The sequence below is a fragment of the Eptesicus fuscus genome, chromosome 4 (genome assembly GCF_027574615.1).
Source record: "Eptesicus fuscus isolate TK198812 chromosome 4, DD_ASM_mEF_20220401, whole genome shotgun sequence".
Taxonomy (NCBI): domain Eukaryota; kingdom Metazoa; phylum Chordata; class Mammalia; order Chiroptera; family Vespertilionidae; genus Eptesicus; species Eptesicus fuscus.
Genome location: NC_072476.1, coordinates 74,332,839 through 74,348,230, shown reverse-complemented (window position 1 = coordinate 74,348,230; position 15,392 = coordinate 74,332,839). Strand labels below are relative to the sequence as shown.

The 15,392-nt window shown below is 40.1% G+C and overlaps 1 protein-coding gene across 2 annotated transcripts in view; it reads left to right on the top strand.

Moving 5' to 3' along the window:
- Positions 1-15,392, top strand: part of ARHGEF28 (Rho guanine nucleotide exchange factor 28) — a 263,760-nt gene that overhangs the window by 165,102 nt on the left and 83,266 nt on the right. For both annotated transcript variants that reach the window (XM_008161933.3, XM_008161934.3), the window contains 3 exons: positions 5,421-5,542; positions 9,021-9,295; positions 13,860-14,067. In XM_008161933.3, coding sequence (XP_008160155.3) covers positions 5,421-5,542; positions 9,021-9,295; positions 13,860-14,067 — 605 coding nt within the window. The remainder of the gene's footprint in view (positions 1-5,420; positions 5,543-9,020; positions 9,296-13,859; positions 14,068-15,392) is intronic.

Sequence of the window (15,392 nt, the reverse complement as noted above, 5' to 3'; positions counted from 1 at the left end):
TGAATGAATGAATGAATGAATGAAACCAACTGTCCAGCCATTGTTAAGAGATATCTTGGCCGAGAGGCCCTCTCTTGAGTTTCGCAGGCAAGAGCTTGGCACCCAGAGTGGGCCAAACCAGGTCAGCAGCAGGTTTGCAGAAGCTGCCTTAGCCGGGTTTGTTTATGTCTGGGTGTGGGTCTCTTACATAACCACGCAAGTAGGCCACATTTTCCTTTAGCTACAAGGCTCTTAGCTTCTTGAGGGTGAGTTGGATTTCTTATAAATCAGGTGGCAGAGGCCCTAGACTGGTCTGTGCCCTTAACTGTTTCCTGCCAGATTTGGGGTAGTTGTAAATGTCAGAGAAAAGGGAGGCATCTGGAGCTGCCTCTCTCTCTCCCCGCTTGCTAGTACCAGTTACCCTTCATTCTGTGGGTGAAATATACCTACGTTCAGTTGTCACCTAGCTGGAGCCTCTGTACAGCAAGCGAGCGCTGATGAAAATGCTGTTGCAGGGAGTCCTGGTACAGTTTCACAGATCACATTACAAAGCCCTGAGAATAGTGGGAGAGGGGCGAGCTGGGGATCCCCTCAGAGTTACTGTTTACCCTCTAGGCGCTCTGCAGTGAGAACCTGGCCCAAGTCCACTTCGTCATGTTAGAACACGGCAGTTTCTGAAATCCTCCCTTTATTCTTGAGAAATGCTGTCTCTGATGGTTTGACTTTATATTTTGTTTGTCCTGCTGTTGGACTCTCTCCTGTTTCATGAGATCTCACCCGTGAATCGTTGCAGGTAACTCTAACTCGGTAGTTTGACTTTGTTTATCAGTTACCATGTTCAGGATGGGCTTTTCTTAACACGAGCTAAGCCAGAAATGAAAGAGTTACAACATTTTTTTAGCTCTTTGCGTAGCAAATGGAATATCCTGTGAATTCCAATTGCCTTGGGTTGGTTCTAAACATGTAAAGTTATAACCATGGTTGAAACCATTTTTTAAAACATTAAAATTACATAAAGTATTAAAACTATACAACCTCATTTTCTTATATGGTAATGTCAAGCATTTTCCTAGTGCTTCCTTTGTGTCAGATTATGTTCTAATCATTTAAAGTATCATTTAATCCTTATGGCAATGCTAATAAATAGACATATTATCATTCCTATGTTACAAATAGGAAATGGAGGTACAGAAAGGTTAAGTAATTTGCCCAAGGTCACACAGCTAATAGATGATTGAGTGGGGCCAGGGCCCATGCTCTTAACTACTGCAATGCATTGCTCTTCACCAATTTAAAATTTGCAGCTATGTGAATGGGAGTTGAGTTAACTATTTACAAAATATCATTCACTCATTTTTTTATTCTTATTGAACTTTTTGGAGTGACATTGGTTAATAGAATTATATAGATTTCAGGTGCATGATTCAGTAATACATCATCTATATATTGTATTGTGTGTTCCTCACCACAAGTAAAAAAAATAGTATTAATTCAAGACAGCTGATTCTTACTGCAAATTACATCTATAGGCTCATTGAAAAAGAACCTGAAGGACTTTTTTTGGCAATAATTTTTCACTCAATTTGCTACTAAAGTGGTTACATATGGAAGCAATAAAATCATATATCTTGAAAATCTTACAAAGATCAGGTTTCTTAAGAAAACAAAACCATTGTAGCTTTTTCTTTGTAATGGGCTGAAATAGTGCAGCAATGAGCCACTTTAATATAGGTAGCTGATGTTTATTTGAAAGTACCTTTAAAGACTTTTTTCACAATAAATCTTATTCTGCTGGTCTGAAGCCCATTATTTGCAGTGATTATGTTGCAGTTAATAAAAGAGTAGAGGTCTTATAAGCCTGTCATCTTCTGATTTGTCAGTGTCTGTTCACTTCTAGATCCTCTTATCTGTTGGTGTCCTTTGACAAGCATGAGCCACGGCTGCCCCAGACAGTTATAATGCAAAGGACTTCTGGGACAATTTTGTAAATAGTTGCAATGAGTAACCCAGCAAATCTACATGGCAGGTTGTAGGCGACAGATCTAGAGAGGAGACAGATTTCCCCTTCTTACTGTTATATTGTCTGCGCCCCCTTCCCTCAAGCCCCCGCAAGACTTAGTGCATCCTTACCTAATGCACAGGCTGATGACACTATCCAGGCAAGTTTTCCAAAGTGTAAGGTAAATTCTTCTGGGCTCCATCAGACTTGGAGATGGTATCTTATTAGATGACATCGAATCACATTGTAAGGGAGATATATTTTTTTTCACTTTTCTTTTGACCTTCCTGCTCATTCAAGGAGAAAGTGGGTTTGTGGCCACTGCATCTTTAACATTGCCGAATCCTGCAGAATCTCCCTTTATGACAAAGAGCAGGCACTGTAGATGCTCAGCTCTCACGGGCAACTGTGTTTAGTCAGAATGCAGTTTCATTGTTTTGTTTTTATTATTTTATTATACACTGGCACCAGACCATTTGGGGTAATATTTCATTTGGTTCTATGTTTTAAAATTAAATATGTCAATTATTTGCAGATGTTTTATTAAATATCTTGCACAATTCCCATTTACAGTAAGGCCAGGAATTTCTTGGAAAATTGGTTTTATTTAAAGAGAAAAAGGAGAGTTAATCTAAAGACAAGTTGTAGAGCATAGAAAAATACAGGATGAGATATAGATATGGAAAATTGTGAACTTGGGAGAGGAATGACAAAATCTTGGTCTACTATCTGCTATGGTTAATTTTGTGGAGATCCACAATTTCTTCTTTGAAACTCTTGGGACCAGGCTTGTTTTGGAATTAGGAAGGTTCATATTTTTTGGTATAATGCTTGGAATATATATGCTATGAGTCCCATTGGAAACACTGGGGCAATGCCATCCATCATCAAGCACGATAATAATTCTGCAGCAGGAGGTATGACCGTTCACACTGAATGGGGGTAAATAGAGACTTTACATGACCTCATGTGGATTCAGATTAGATTTTGCCACCACGTTTTGAGCCAAACTTAGGGGGGAAAAGAAGTTTTGATTTTTAAAAATTATTTATTTATTATTTTATTTTATTTTTTTCCAATTTTTTTTATTAAGGTATTATAGAAGTTTTGATTTCTCAGAGATTTTCGGATTTCAGAAGGTACAGATAAGAGGTTATGGGCCTGTCTTGTAAATAAATCACATCATTTTCCAAAACACTGATTAAATTAATCATGCAGAAAACAAATTAGATTCCAACTCGGTCAAAGTAACCAAAGTAACTCTTCCACCTTTGAGTTTATTTTTACTGCCTGGGTATGATTTCCTTATAGATTCTGACCTGCCACACAGGGCCAGGTGGATTTGTGTGTGGAAGAAAAGTTGAATCCAAATGACTTTTACCTGTGTGTGTGAAAACAGAAGTGGTTCCTGGTCCTGCTCATCCTTGAAGGGAGGGTCGGTTGTGAGCACAGAGCTGGCTGTCTTGGTAGTTCAGAACATGGCTGTCGGATGGCTGGGCAGCACATACACTGGCACCAGACCATTTGGAGTAATATTTCATTTGGTTCTCTGTTTTAAAATTAAATCTGTCAATTATTTGCAGATGTTTTATTAAATATCTTGCTAGTTCCTTAGTCTAATGATCAATGAAGTTTTGATTCGGCAGTGATGGAAGTGGTTAAAAGGGGCATAACCAGCCTCCCAAGTGTGATGGCAGACATGCCAGGTGTGTTACCGTCTGTGAACTTAGGACATGAGAGCAGTTAAGCTGGATTAATTACCCTTCAGAGGACCATGTTGAGTTATTTATGATTGTTTTTCTAACATGCTGTAAAATGACAAACGAGCAAGTATTTTCTTACCTCAGAACACAGTGAAAGGATTTTGTCAGGTTTTTGATTTATAACCTTTGGAACATGCTTTTATTTTGTGTAATTAGAATAAAAATGTATAGTAATTGATCATAAAGGTTATCCTTGTGAAGTATTTGTGGGCTTTGTGTGTTATATTGCTAGCTATTTAAATAAATTGATAAGAGAAGACATGATAGATATGATGAGATAATGTTTTACATTTCCATTGTATATTTCCTCAAGGAGCTTAATAAAAATCTCAGTTGGGTGTTCTGTGGGGAAGAGAGAGATTTAGATGGAAGATCTGAAGCCAGGGCCATTTGGCTCATACAATTCATATATCTTTATAACTTCTGTAATGTCATGTGGGACCTTCTATGAAAGAATAGAATTTTTTATTCCTAGTACATCAGCCCAACAGTTATTAGTATTTAAAAAAAAATTTCTGATTCAGTTTCATGAGTTTACTTGGGTTTTATGCTATGACATAGGTAAGACACGTCATATACTATGACATGGAATAAGTGCCATTTCTGATGGAATAAAGGCAACATGATTCCTTTTGTATTCATGCAAGAAAACTCAATGGAATGTCAGTGAGGACATCATTTGCTATGGATATAACTTTGAATTCTATTAAATTAATTTACAGCTATTGATAATTTATTATAACACCCTATGATTAGTATTAATGGCCTTGTACATCACTAATGGCTTTGTACCTCATACTGAACATGGTTTAAACCACTACTAACAAAATATAATGATAGTTACAATGTTTATTGAGCACTTACTAAGTACGTAGGCATGTGTTAAATGCTTTACATGTCTGAACTAATTTAATCCTCATAACTATACAATGAGGAAGAATAATAATAATCCACTTTTACAGATGAGGAAGCCCTGTAAAGGTATCTGGAGATTAAGCAATTTAGCCAAAGACACAAGAAATGAAGCATTCTGGCTTCTCTATGTTTTATTGCCTTTAACTTTTGTTCCCTACAAATACAGTAACACCTCAACTCTCTGGGACTCCTCTTGGATCAACCTCATCTATTTGGAACAAAGCTGAGGACAGAGAAGCAAGCAAAAACATTTCTGTAACTGAAATGGAAGCAAAGCTGTGTCTGTGAGAGTATGCATATTGAGCAGGCAGTCCAGAGCCAGAACTGCGAGGCTGCGTGCCATCTCGGGTCCTTCAGTAAAGGGACTGGAGCCTGAACGCCTCAGTGGCACCCGAGGATCACAGTGCAGTCACTGATGCTTCCAAGCGATTCATAAAGTGAATTTTAGTTCAATCTGTTAGAAATTGAAAGCAAAAATCTCATCGATTTTATGAAAATCTCTCATGATTAGAAAACTAGTGCTTGAAATGGGCATATACTTATCTAGAACGACACATTCTTTAGGACGGTTTTAGATACTGAGAAGGTTTGGGTGTAGAAAATAAAATACTTGCAGGTAGTTCTGAATAAGTGGAGATAGCAAAGTGCCATCTTTAAAAAAATATAATCTTGATTTTTTTTCTTATAGTTCAATTAAGAGGGTAAAGGTTGACTGTAAAATTAATTCCTCCACTGTATTTCTCCTGTTTTCACTTTTCCTCCAGATCGCTCCTGTGATATCCTCAAAAAATCCAAGCAGCCCTCCACGTTCCACGCTGCCAGTGGGCTTTCTGACATGCTGAACGGTGGCGATGAAGTCTATGCTAACTGTATGGTGATAGATCAGGTAAGGCGTGACTGATGTTCCAAGGTGGACCTGCCCTCTTTCCAAGCCCGGGCATGTGAGAAATAGATTCAGCATGGCTGTGTTCCTCTGGAAGTTTTAGCCTAAGTGATGCAGCCCTGGTGATGCTATAGTGGAGACTCATCATGTGAGCATTTAACCGAGGTCCTTCCTTCAGCACAGCACATCTTACCCAAGGCGCACCACGAGGGAGGGGCCTTTTGACACTGCCCAGAGAGAGGAGAGCGAGAGCTCTTCTATGGGGCCAAAACAGGAAATGACAATTGGGAGGCCAATTTCTTCTCTACAGCTTGTCAAAAAAACAAGGTGTGTGTGATTTGCTCTAGCAGTATTTGTAGTCAAAGCCAGCAAGAGCTGGGTGAGCAAGAGCTTGACGCCAGCCCCATAGGATGCTGTCATATAAATTACTGGTTTAATCCCTAGGACACACCTATTAACAGGTTGTAGAGCTTTAATATTAAAGCAGAATGGTGTCGTGTTACAGGGAAGCTGGAACCCTTCAGAGCTCCCCGCCCACTCCCTGATAGAGATTTGTGAGTTAAATCTCATGAAGGCGGGTGGTTTGTGCATCTACATATGGATTTATCCTTCATTCTTTTCTGAAGCTCAGTGACCCTTGATTTAAAAAAATTTAATTTAAAAAATTTGTCTTTATTGTTAAAAGTATTATGGATGCCCCCCTTCCCCCCATTGGCCCCCTCTCCCCCACCCCCATCCCTCAATATAGTTATTGATCAGAAGATTTCTGCACACTCTAATTTATGGTAGATTTAAGGGATTCAAGGGTAATTTTGACAACATAATTTCTGTTTTATCCACTAACTTTAAAGCCTAATTCCCATATAAATGCACCATATATATGCTCCTTGAGCAATATGGTATTTTATCCTTTTTGTTGTTAGTATGCATATATTATACCTTATTACTTATAGATGTTTTCTGTGATATAAACATTTTTTTTTCTGTCTACTAGATCTCAATTTCATCTCCTAGTCAAATATCTCTGCTTTTTTCTTTTTGTGTTATAAAACACTATTACCTCACATGCATCGTAAAAATGCACAGGGTGGGACGATATTCAAAATGACTGAGACATGAGCATCAGGACATGGACATCAGGCTATGAAAACTAGTATGCGTTTTGGTATAAAGCAGCTGAATGTGGACCTATTTATGAAATCTAGAATGAAGCACAGCGTTTAGGACAAAGTGGGAGTTCTGGGGACATTCTCTGAAGATACAGGCTAATTGGATTTGGTGTGCTCTAGCCATGTTCTGATTTTACTGCCTTTATCTGTTGTCTTATTTCCTAAGCGTTTGCATGAAATGCTTCTTGAGTTATTTTTATTTTTATTTTTATTTTTATTTTATTTTTTTGGTTCTAAGCCTCAGTGAACACTGTAACATTTTTCACTTAGCTCAAGTAACTAAAATTGTACGACTCGCTATTAGGAGGAGAGAACCGTGTCTTTATGTATTCTAAGATACATCAAAAATACATTTAAAATACACTAAACATGAAGTTAGGATGTGATTGTTTGAGAATGTTTTGAGTGAGAGAAGTATCGTTCTAGTAATGTGAAGCATACACTTGAAGAGAACTCAAGCAGGCTAATTGGTAAACTGAAACATAGCAGAGGATTGCCAAATGCATGCAATGAAAACAGAAATGAAACTAAAAACCTGGATACAAATCACAAAGTTCTCTATGTCAGTGTGGTATAGTTAACATATCATTTATCTCACTGTCCCTATGTCCATTTGAAGAACAAGAACAGAGAGTCCAAATTCTGCATTTTTAAAACAATTTCTAGCACTATCTACAAAAAATCTTATCTGTTTCCTTTATCCTCTCGACATGGCGCAGAAACCTAAAAAGATTGCTAGCTTGTTTGCAATGCTGCTTCCTGTAAATTCTCAAGGTTATCAACCTACCTGATGAGGCAATTCACATGATAAAGCTACTTTGAAAATTACTCTGTCTTATTGACTACTTTGAAAACAACAGCATTGTATTTGAACATTATTTCAAGCCTGCTTAATTCAGTACAAAGAATCCCTGTATCCTCTCTATCAAAACTCCTCAAATGTTAATATTTTACTTTATTATCCTCTGAGTATGTGCTGTGTGTATGCAAATGCTTAAGACATATAAATATTTTTTAACTATCTGAGAGCAAATTGAAAATATGGTATCCCTCAGTCTTTTCTGGTGCATCTTCCTAAAAACGCGGGCATTCTCTTACATACGCATGTGTAGTTATCAAAACCAGGGAACCATCATCTCTAAAGTACTATTAGCAGTGTACAGATCTTATTCAATTTTAGCCAGTTGCCTCAAAGTTCTCTGTAGCAAAAGTAAATTCAACTACATGGGTTGTAATGAGTTGTCATGTGTTTTTAGTCTCTAATCTAGGACAATTCCTTAGTCAACTTTTATGACATTGATAATTTTACCAGTGATGTTATCTTTGGTCTACCAAATTTATTTTCAATAAAGTCACTATTTAAAAAAAATTAAGTATCTTGTGGGAGATAGTTTGAGTCATTGCAAATATCCTGTTATTCATTTGACTTGCACCCATCAGTTTGAGCATTGCGCGATTGTTTTTGCCTTAGTAAATTATCATTATGATGGTTGATTTAGGACCCTAAATTTCCTCCTTTTGCTTCATTTCTCCTTCACCACCCTATATGTAAATGGTGTCATTCTCTCTTTTTTTTTTTACTCTCTTCTCCCCCAGAAGTGATGCCTTTTGATGAGTGACGCCTCAGATCGCCTGTGTTTTTAAGCCCCTTTCTTAGACAGGTGCTTTGATCAACTGGGACTCTTTATCACATGTGGACTTTCTCTTCCCATGATAATTGTTAGATTAGTCTTAGGCCTGGGGCCATCTCCCTGTTCTCTCTGCCATGCAGATTTTTGCAGACTGTCCTTTCTGCAAAGGTTGATGGAAAGGGTATGACAGGTTGCTTGCTGAGATTCGGTGTTTATTTCACTATTTCCATGTAATTTGAATTTCAGGGCATTTTCTGTTTTCTAGCTATGCTAAGTCTATGCATCTTCTGTAATTTTATTCTTATTTTTGTTTGGTAGTGTTTTATATGACCACCACTATCTTGTTTACTCAAATTCCTATAAACTGCTTTTTAAATCAAGCTGCCTGCTCCTTAGTGTTTTTTTTTTTTCTTTTCTTGAGTATTTAAAGCATTTCCTCTCATTTTGAGTCAGTGGTTCATAAAATCTTAAAATGCTCAGTTGGTCTTTTTCCTCTTGTGAATTATGGGATAGCAACCAGGTGAACATGATAGAATTCTCTGCTTATATAAAACAAAACAAAAACAAGAGCAAATAAGACAACATAAATATAGTGGAAGGTTTTTAAATTGGGAGAAATTTATTCTTAGCTAAGCCTATCTGTCCTGCTTTTGCTTAGCAAATACTTCTTTTGTCTTCCAGGTTGGTGATTTGGATATTAACTATATAAACTTAGAGGGAATCAATACAGACACCTGCCCTGAATCCATGGGTTCTACTTTGACACCTCAGAGCGGCAAGCATATCCTTTCCACCGAAACCAGCCCTGGCAGGTTACATGAGAACAAAGAAGTGACATCAAATACTGAAGCCCAACAGTCCTTCACATCGCCATCTAGTTCATGTGCTTCCAACTTAAATCTTTCTTTTGGTCTTCATGGATTTGAAAAAGAACAAAGTCATCTAAAGAAAAGAAGGTAAGGTACTCTATTTTAGAGGAAAAATGTAGAAAATCAAAGAACCTTGTAGTGAAAATTGGGAAATTCCATTTTATTTTCTATTGTCCCCACCATTTTTGTCTCTACATAAAAATGTTGCCCTTTTGCGTTTCTATATTCTTTGATTTTAAAGTAAGACAGTTAAGGAAACTGGCAAAAAACAAAAAAGAAGAAACCCATAATGAGATACTTTGGCAATACCATATTTTAATGAAAATGCATATAATGAAAACTCCCATTTCCATTGATAGAAGTGAAAAATTGTCTAAGAACTTTGGAAACTAATTTGGTTATGCATTTTGTGACCCAGCAGTTTTACTTCTGTGTTTTAAGAGACATATATGCATTAGTACTTATAGAGCAGGAAATAACCCAAATGGGGAAGCTATAATAATAAAAGCCTAATATGCTAATTAGACCGGATGTCCTTCCGGACATTCTTCTGGACATCCTTCCGGATGACTTTCCGGATGAAGCCGGGGATTCGAGGGAAGCGCGGGTCCTGGGTGCCGGAGGAAAGCCAGTGCCGGCAGCTGGGGGAAGGAAGGCCTACTCTTGCATCGGGCCTTTAGTGAATAGATAAATTACAGTATAGTTACACAAAGGAGTGCCATACAGTACGGAAAATGAACTTCATCTACATACATGACATGCATCACAGAAATACAAAGTTCAACAAAAAGTAAGGCACACAAGCATCCCTGGGTCCGGGTGAGACCATATGTCCCTGGATCCGGGTGAGGCCTCATGCACCTAGGGTGAGGCCACGTGCCCCTGGGTTGGGGGGAGGCCAAGCGCGCCTGGGTCCGGGTGAGACCATGTGTCCCTGGATCCGGGTGAGCCCTCGTGCACCTAGGTCCAGGTGAGGCCACGTGCCCCTGGGTCTGAGAGAGGCCACGCACCCCTGGGTCCGGGCGAGACCATTTGTCCCTGGATCCGGGTGAGGCCTCGTACACCTAGGCCCGGGTGAGGCCACGTGCCCCTGGGTCTGGGAGAGGCCAAGCATCTCTGGGTCCGGGTGAGACCACGTGTCCCTGGATCCGGGTGAGGCCTCGTGCACCTAGGCCTGGGTGAGGCCACGTGCCCCTGGGTCTGGGAGAGGCCAAGCGTCCCTGGGTCCGGGTGAGACCATGTGTCCCTGGATCCGGGTGAGGCCTCGTGCACCTAGGCCCGGGTGAGGCCACGTGCCCCTGGGTCTGGGAGAGGCCAAGCGTCCCTGGGTCCGGGTGAGACCATGTGTCCCTGGATCCGGGTGAGCCCTCGTGCACCTAGGTCCAGGTGAGGCCACGTGCCCCTGGGTCTGAGAGAGGCCACGCATCCCTGGGTCCGGGCGAGACCATGTGTCCCTGGATCCGGGTGAGGCCTCGTGCACCGAGGCCTGGGTGAGGCCACGTGCCCCTGGGTCTGGGAGAGGCCAAGCGTCCCTGGTTCCGGGTGAGACCATGTGTCCCTGGATCCAGGTGAGGCCTCGTACACCTAGGCCCGGGTGAGGCCACGTGCCCCTGGGTCTGGGAGAGGCCAAGCGTCCCTGGGTCCGGGTGAGACCATGTGTCCCTGGATCTGGGTGAGGCCTCGTGCACCTAGGCCCGGGTGAGGCCACATGCCCCTGGGTCTGGGAGAGGACAAGCGTCCCTGGGTCCGGGTGAGACCATGTGTCCCTGGATCCGGGGGAGGCCTCGTGCCCCTTAGTCCGGGTGAAGCCGTGCCCCTGGGTCCGGCCGAGACCAAACCAGAGGGAGTCGGACCTCCGTTACCACCATTTGTCCACCATCCAGAGCTGAGGGGTCAGTGCTGACATGTACACATAAGGAACTGGTGGACATTGAAATTGGGTCTCAAAAGAACTATTGGTCCAGAAAGAAACTCACTACAGACTGATCCATCTGCCTGTCAGCATAGCTATTATTGCTCGTCTCACATTCAGTTCTCATAAGTATATATCTAGTGACATATGATCTCGCTCATCTAGGGGAAATGATGAACAACATAGACTGAGGAACAAGAACAGAACCAGAAGCAAGGAGGCATCGATCGGACTATCGGGCCTCAGAGGGAGGATAGGGGAGGGTGGTGGGAGGGGGAGAGTTCAACCAAAGAACTTGTGTGCATGCATATGAGCCTATCCAACGGTTAAGTACAACAGGGGGATGGGGCATGCATGGGGAGGGGGGGATGGGAATGGGGGGATGTGGACAAATATGTGACACCTTAATCAATAAAGAAATTAAAAAAAAAAAGTAAGGCACAAAGTACTTTAGTTAGATGTTGTTTTTATAAAATGCAAGCCAAACAAAATCAAACAATTTATTATTATAGGGCCAATACATAAGTGCTTAAACTATTTAAAAACAGACAAACAGGATAACGAAGAGGAAAAAAGTTCCCAAATTGAAGATAGTTATTACATCCAGTGGAGAAAGTAGGAAATGGGAATGGAAAGGAATGAAAGGGTTCAATGGTATGGCCAATGTTCACATTTCAACATTAGTTACCTTGCACATATTTTCAAAATATTTATTTGAAGTACAAAAGTGTTATTTATACAAAAGTATTATTAAAACAAAAGTTTTGATATGATATGATAGTATATATTTACGTGTGTGTGTACACATGTATGTTTGTATTTTTTGCATCTGTTTCTTGTCCATCCATTCATTGTCTATTTTCTTTAGGAAATAGACCAATTTCTGCTAATTTCATTTTATTCTGCTGTCCACTTTCCTTAGGTAATAGCTAATTTTTCTTCCCCAGGTCCAAGGCCTCTGATTATATGCTCATTTTCACACATAAAATCTGAATCAAAATGAATGTAGAACACACACACGTGAGTGTGTATATAATTACTTGCCCGTAACCAAGGTACATGCCCTTGACCGGAATCGAACCTGGGACCTTTCAGTCCACAGGCCGACGCTCTATCCACTGAGCCAAACTGGTTAGAGCTCAATATGTTCTTTAAGGAGAGAATTCCACGTTAGAAACCTCAGTGGTGCCAGGCCTGACCTTTACTTACTGCCAGGTTTGCTGGTGCCCAGTAGGGCCCATGAAAAAGCTCAAGGACCAGAGACTAATCTTAGTGTTTGGACTAGAGACACATATAGGATAGGACCCTGTGTCATGTAATCTATTAAGTTGTATTCAGTGGCTATTAAATAGCCTATGTGTGTGTGTTTTTTAAAGAAAAATAACCCAAATGAGTTATTCAAAGTTTTATTTTCTAGTTGTATTTCATAATCAAGCTGGTTTCATTATATTGTGCTTAAATTTTAACTTCAGAACTGTAACAACCAAAGAAAAATACATTAAAAAATGCACTGTTTGTTTTTCATTTGTTGCTTTTTGTTTTATGTACAAACAGAATAATAGTTACCAGAGGGGATGGGGCTCAGGGGAGGACTAAGAGGGTAAAGGGGATCAAATATATGGTGACGGAAGGAGATGAGGTTTTGGGTGTGAGCAAACAATGGAGTTTACAGATGTTGTTTTATAAATTGTACACCTGAAATTTATATAATGTTATTTACCAATGTTACCCTAATAAATTTAATTTTAAAAATTCACTGTGCAGTGAACATGCCGGTAAAAGCTGTTGGCCTCAGAGTTTGAGTGGTTTAGAATGTGAATGTTAAGGAATGAGCCAGGAATGTGGAAGGTCACATTCTTTCCTTTAAATTTCATGGTTATCACAGTTAAATGAGGAAAGAAAAGCATTATAGTTGAGCAGAGTTACTACCTGCTTCTGGGATGGATTTTTCATGGGATAATTTTTAAACGTTTCTAAACGTGATCATTTAATATGACACATTTGGGACCTCACTGGGTTCCTGCCTGACCTGGGTGGTGACAGCAGCTCTGGGTGAGACCTTTGCACATCTCTCCTTCCCGGTGCTCTGCCCCCTGAGCTCTCCGGCCAGGGACACGGAGAGAACGCCACTCAGCATGTGCTCACATGCAGATCCCCCAGAGCTGCCCCCAAACAGCCCAGTGGCTCTGTTTTGTCTGCATTATTTAATATTTGAAGGGTAATTATTTGGGGCTTGCCATAATCACATTTACAAAACAGAAATTAGATAACACTAACTTGAACCAGCTTTTGTTTCTTAGAGTACCTGAAATGGCTTTAGCTAGGTAGAAATGTTCACGTGGGGATGTGAAAATGAGGATATCTGGGGGAAGAAAAACAGTGAAAACTACTTCAATATAAATTTTATTAGAAATTGGCCCTAGCCGGGTAGCTCAGTTGGTTGGAGTATTGTCCCAATACACCAAGGTTGTGGATTAGATCCCTGGTCAGGACAGATACAAGAATCAACCAAGAATGCATAACTAAGTAGAACAACAAATCAGTGTTTCTCTCTCATTCTCTCTCCCTTCCTCTCTCTCTCTCTCTCTGTCTCTAAAATCAATAAATAAAAGTTAAAGAAAGAAATTAAATGCGTAACCATTATACTTCATACCAATGAAGAATTGGAATTCAGAGAAATAGAAACCAACTCTGTTGGCTTCCTTGGTCTTTTATTTATTGGCTTACCTTGTGCTCCAGTTCCAGCCTTGATGCCCTGGATGCAGACAGTGAGGGGGAAGGGCCTGCGGAGCAGGCACACCTGTGCTACACGCCCGTGTCGCAGAGTTCCTCCAGAAGCGGGATTCCCAGTGGGGATGAATTAGACTCTTTTGAGACCAACACGGAACCAGATTTTAACATCTCCAGGACTGAGTCACTTTCTTTATCAAGTAATCTTCAGTCAAAGGTATTCTGATTGGTATTAATGTGGCTTATTCTAAGCGGGGGAAATGTGTTATCTAAATCTATCCATTTCTGAAAGACAAATGATGTTTTATTCACATGTATAAACTTTTTTTTTTTTTGGAGACCTCATGCGCTGGCTGATTGAGCCTTTCTTTTTCATCTTTCCCACTCCAATCTGTATAGTCCTTACTTACGAGGGACGGTTTGTTTTCATTAGTTCAACACTAGTACATGTAACCTTTCACATACTTGGAATATTTTACCATTTTACATAATAATTTCTACTATCATCTCTTAAGCAAAGGGAGAAAAACTGGTAGTATTCAGTGGGTTTCTGATCAAACTTGTTTTGCCCACATAACATTTTGCTTGGCCTGGGGGGTGAGGTAAATCATGTTACTAAGGCAGATGATGTTTGTTTAGCATTCCTGGCTGCACGAGCTAATCTGGAACCCCATAAACTTTGTCAATTTTTCCATAGGAGACAGATTTTCTCTCACTGGCACTTTCACATGGGATTTCATTTTGTTGTGGTTTTTTATTTATTTTCTTTTTTCTTTTCTTAAATTGAATTTATTGGGATAGCACTAATTAAATTATACAGGTGTCAGGTATACAATTCTACAATACATCATTGTATTGTATACCCTTCCCGTCTTGCAGTGAAAGCCCTTTTGTGTTTGGATATGCTTTTTTCCTTTTTGATTTGTATTTTTATCCACTTTTTTTCTTCTTAAATTGAGTTTTCTACTATGCCCAAACAGCTCTTTGCCATGAACACATGGCTGTTATGAAACACTTTATGTTTGTAGTAGAGTATACAGTATACAAACATGTTTTACGTATGTACAAACATCTAGTTTTATCACAACTCCCCTCGGACATAAGAGGTTTGTTGAAATTGTTGAGCAGATGAGGTTCTGCAGAGATGAGCTGTCTTGTCTTGGTTACCCAGGATAGTGAATAGTCAGAACTCACATCCAGGCCTGAGTCCTCTCCCTCAGCTGTGAAGAACTGTCATAATCTTTTGAATCCAAAGATCATGTGATATTTCTGGATAGTCAGAAATGAGTATGCTTGTCGATGTAGATCCTTCTTAGTTTTGCATTTTGGATGGAATTGTGAAACACTCGTCATTACTTGGGATGAAAAGTAATTTCATCTTTGTAAAACAGTTCAATGTTGTCCACTTTGAAGAAGAATATGTCCTTTAAAGCAGCGGTCGCCAGCGGGTGGTCCGTGGACCCCTGGTGGTCTGTGAGGTCCAAAAGGTTGGTGACCGCTGCTTTAAAGTATAGCTTGCCTTGCCTCTGAAATTACCTTATG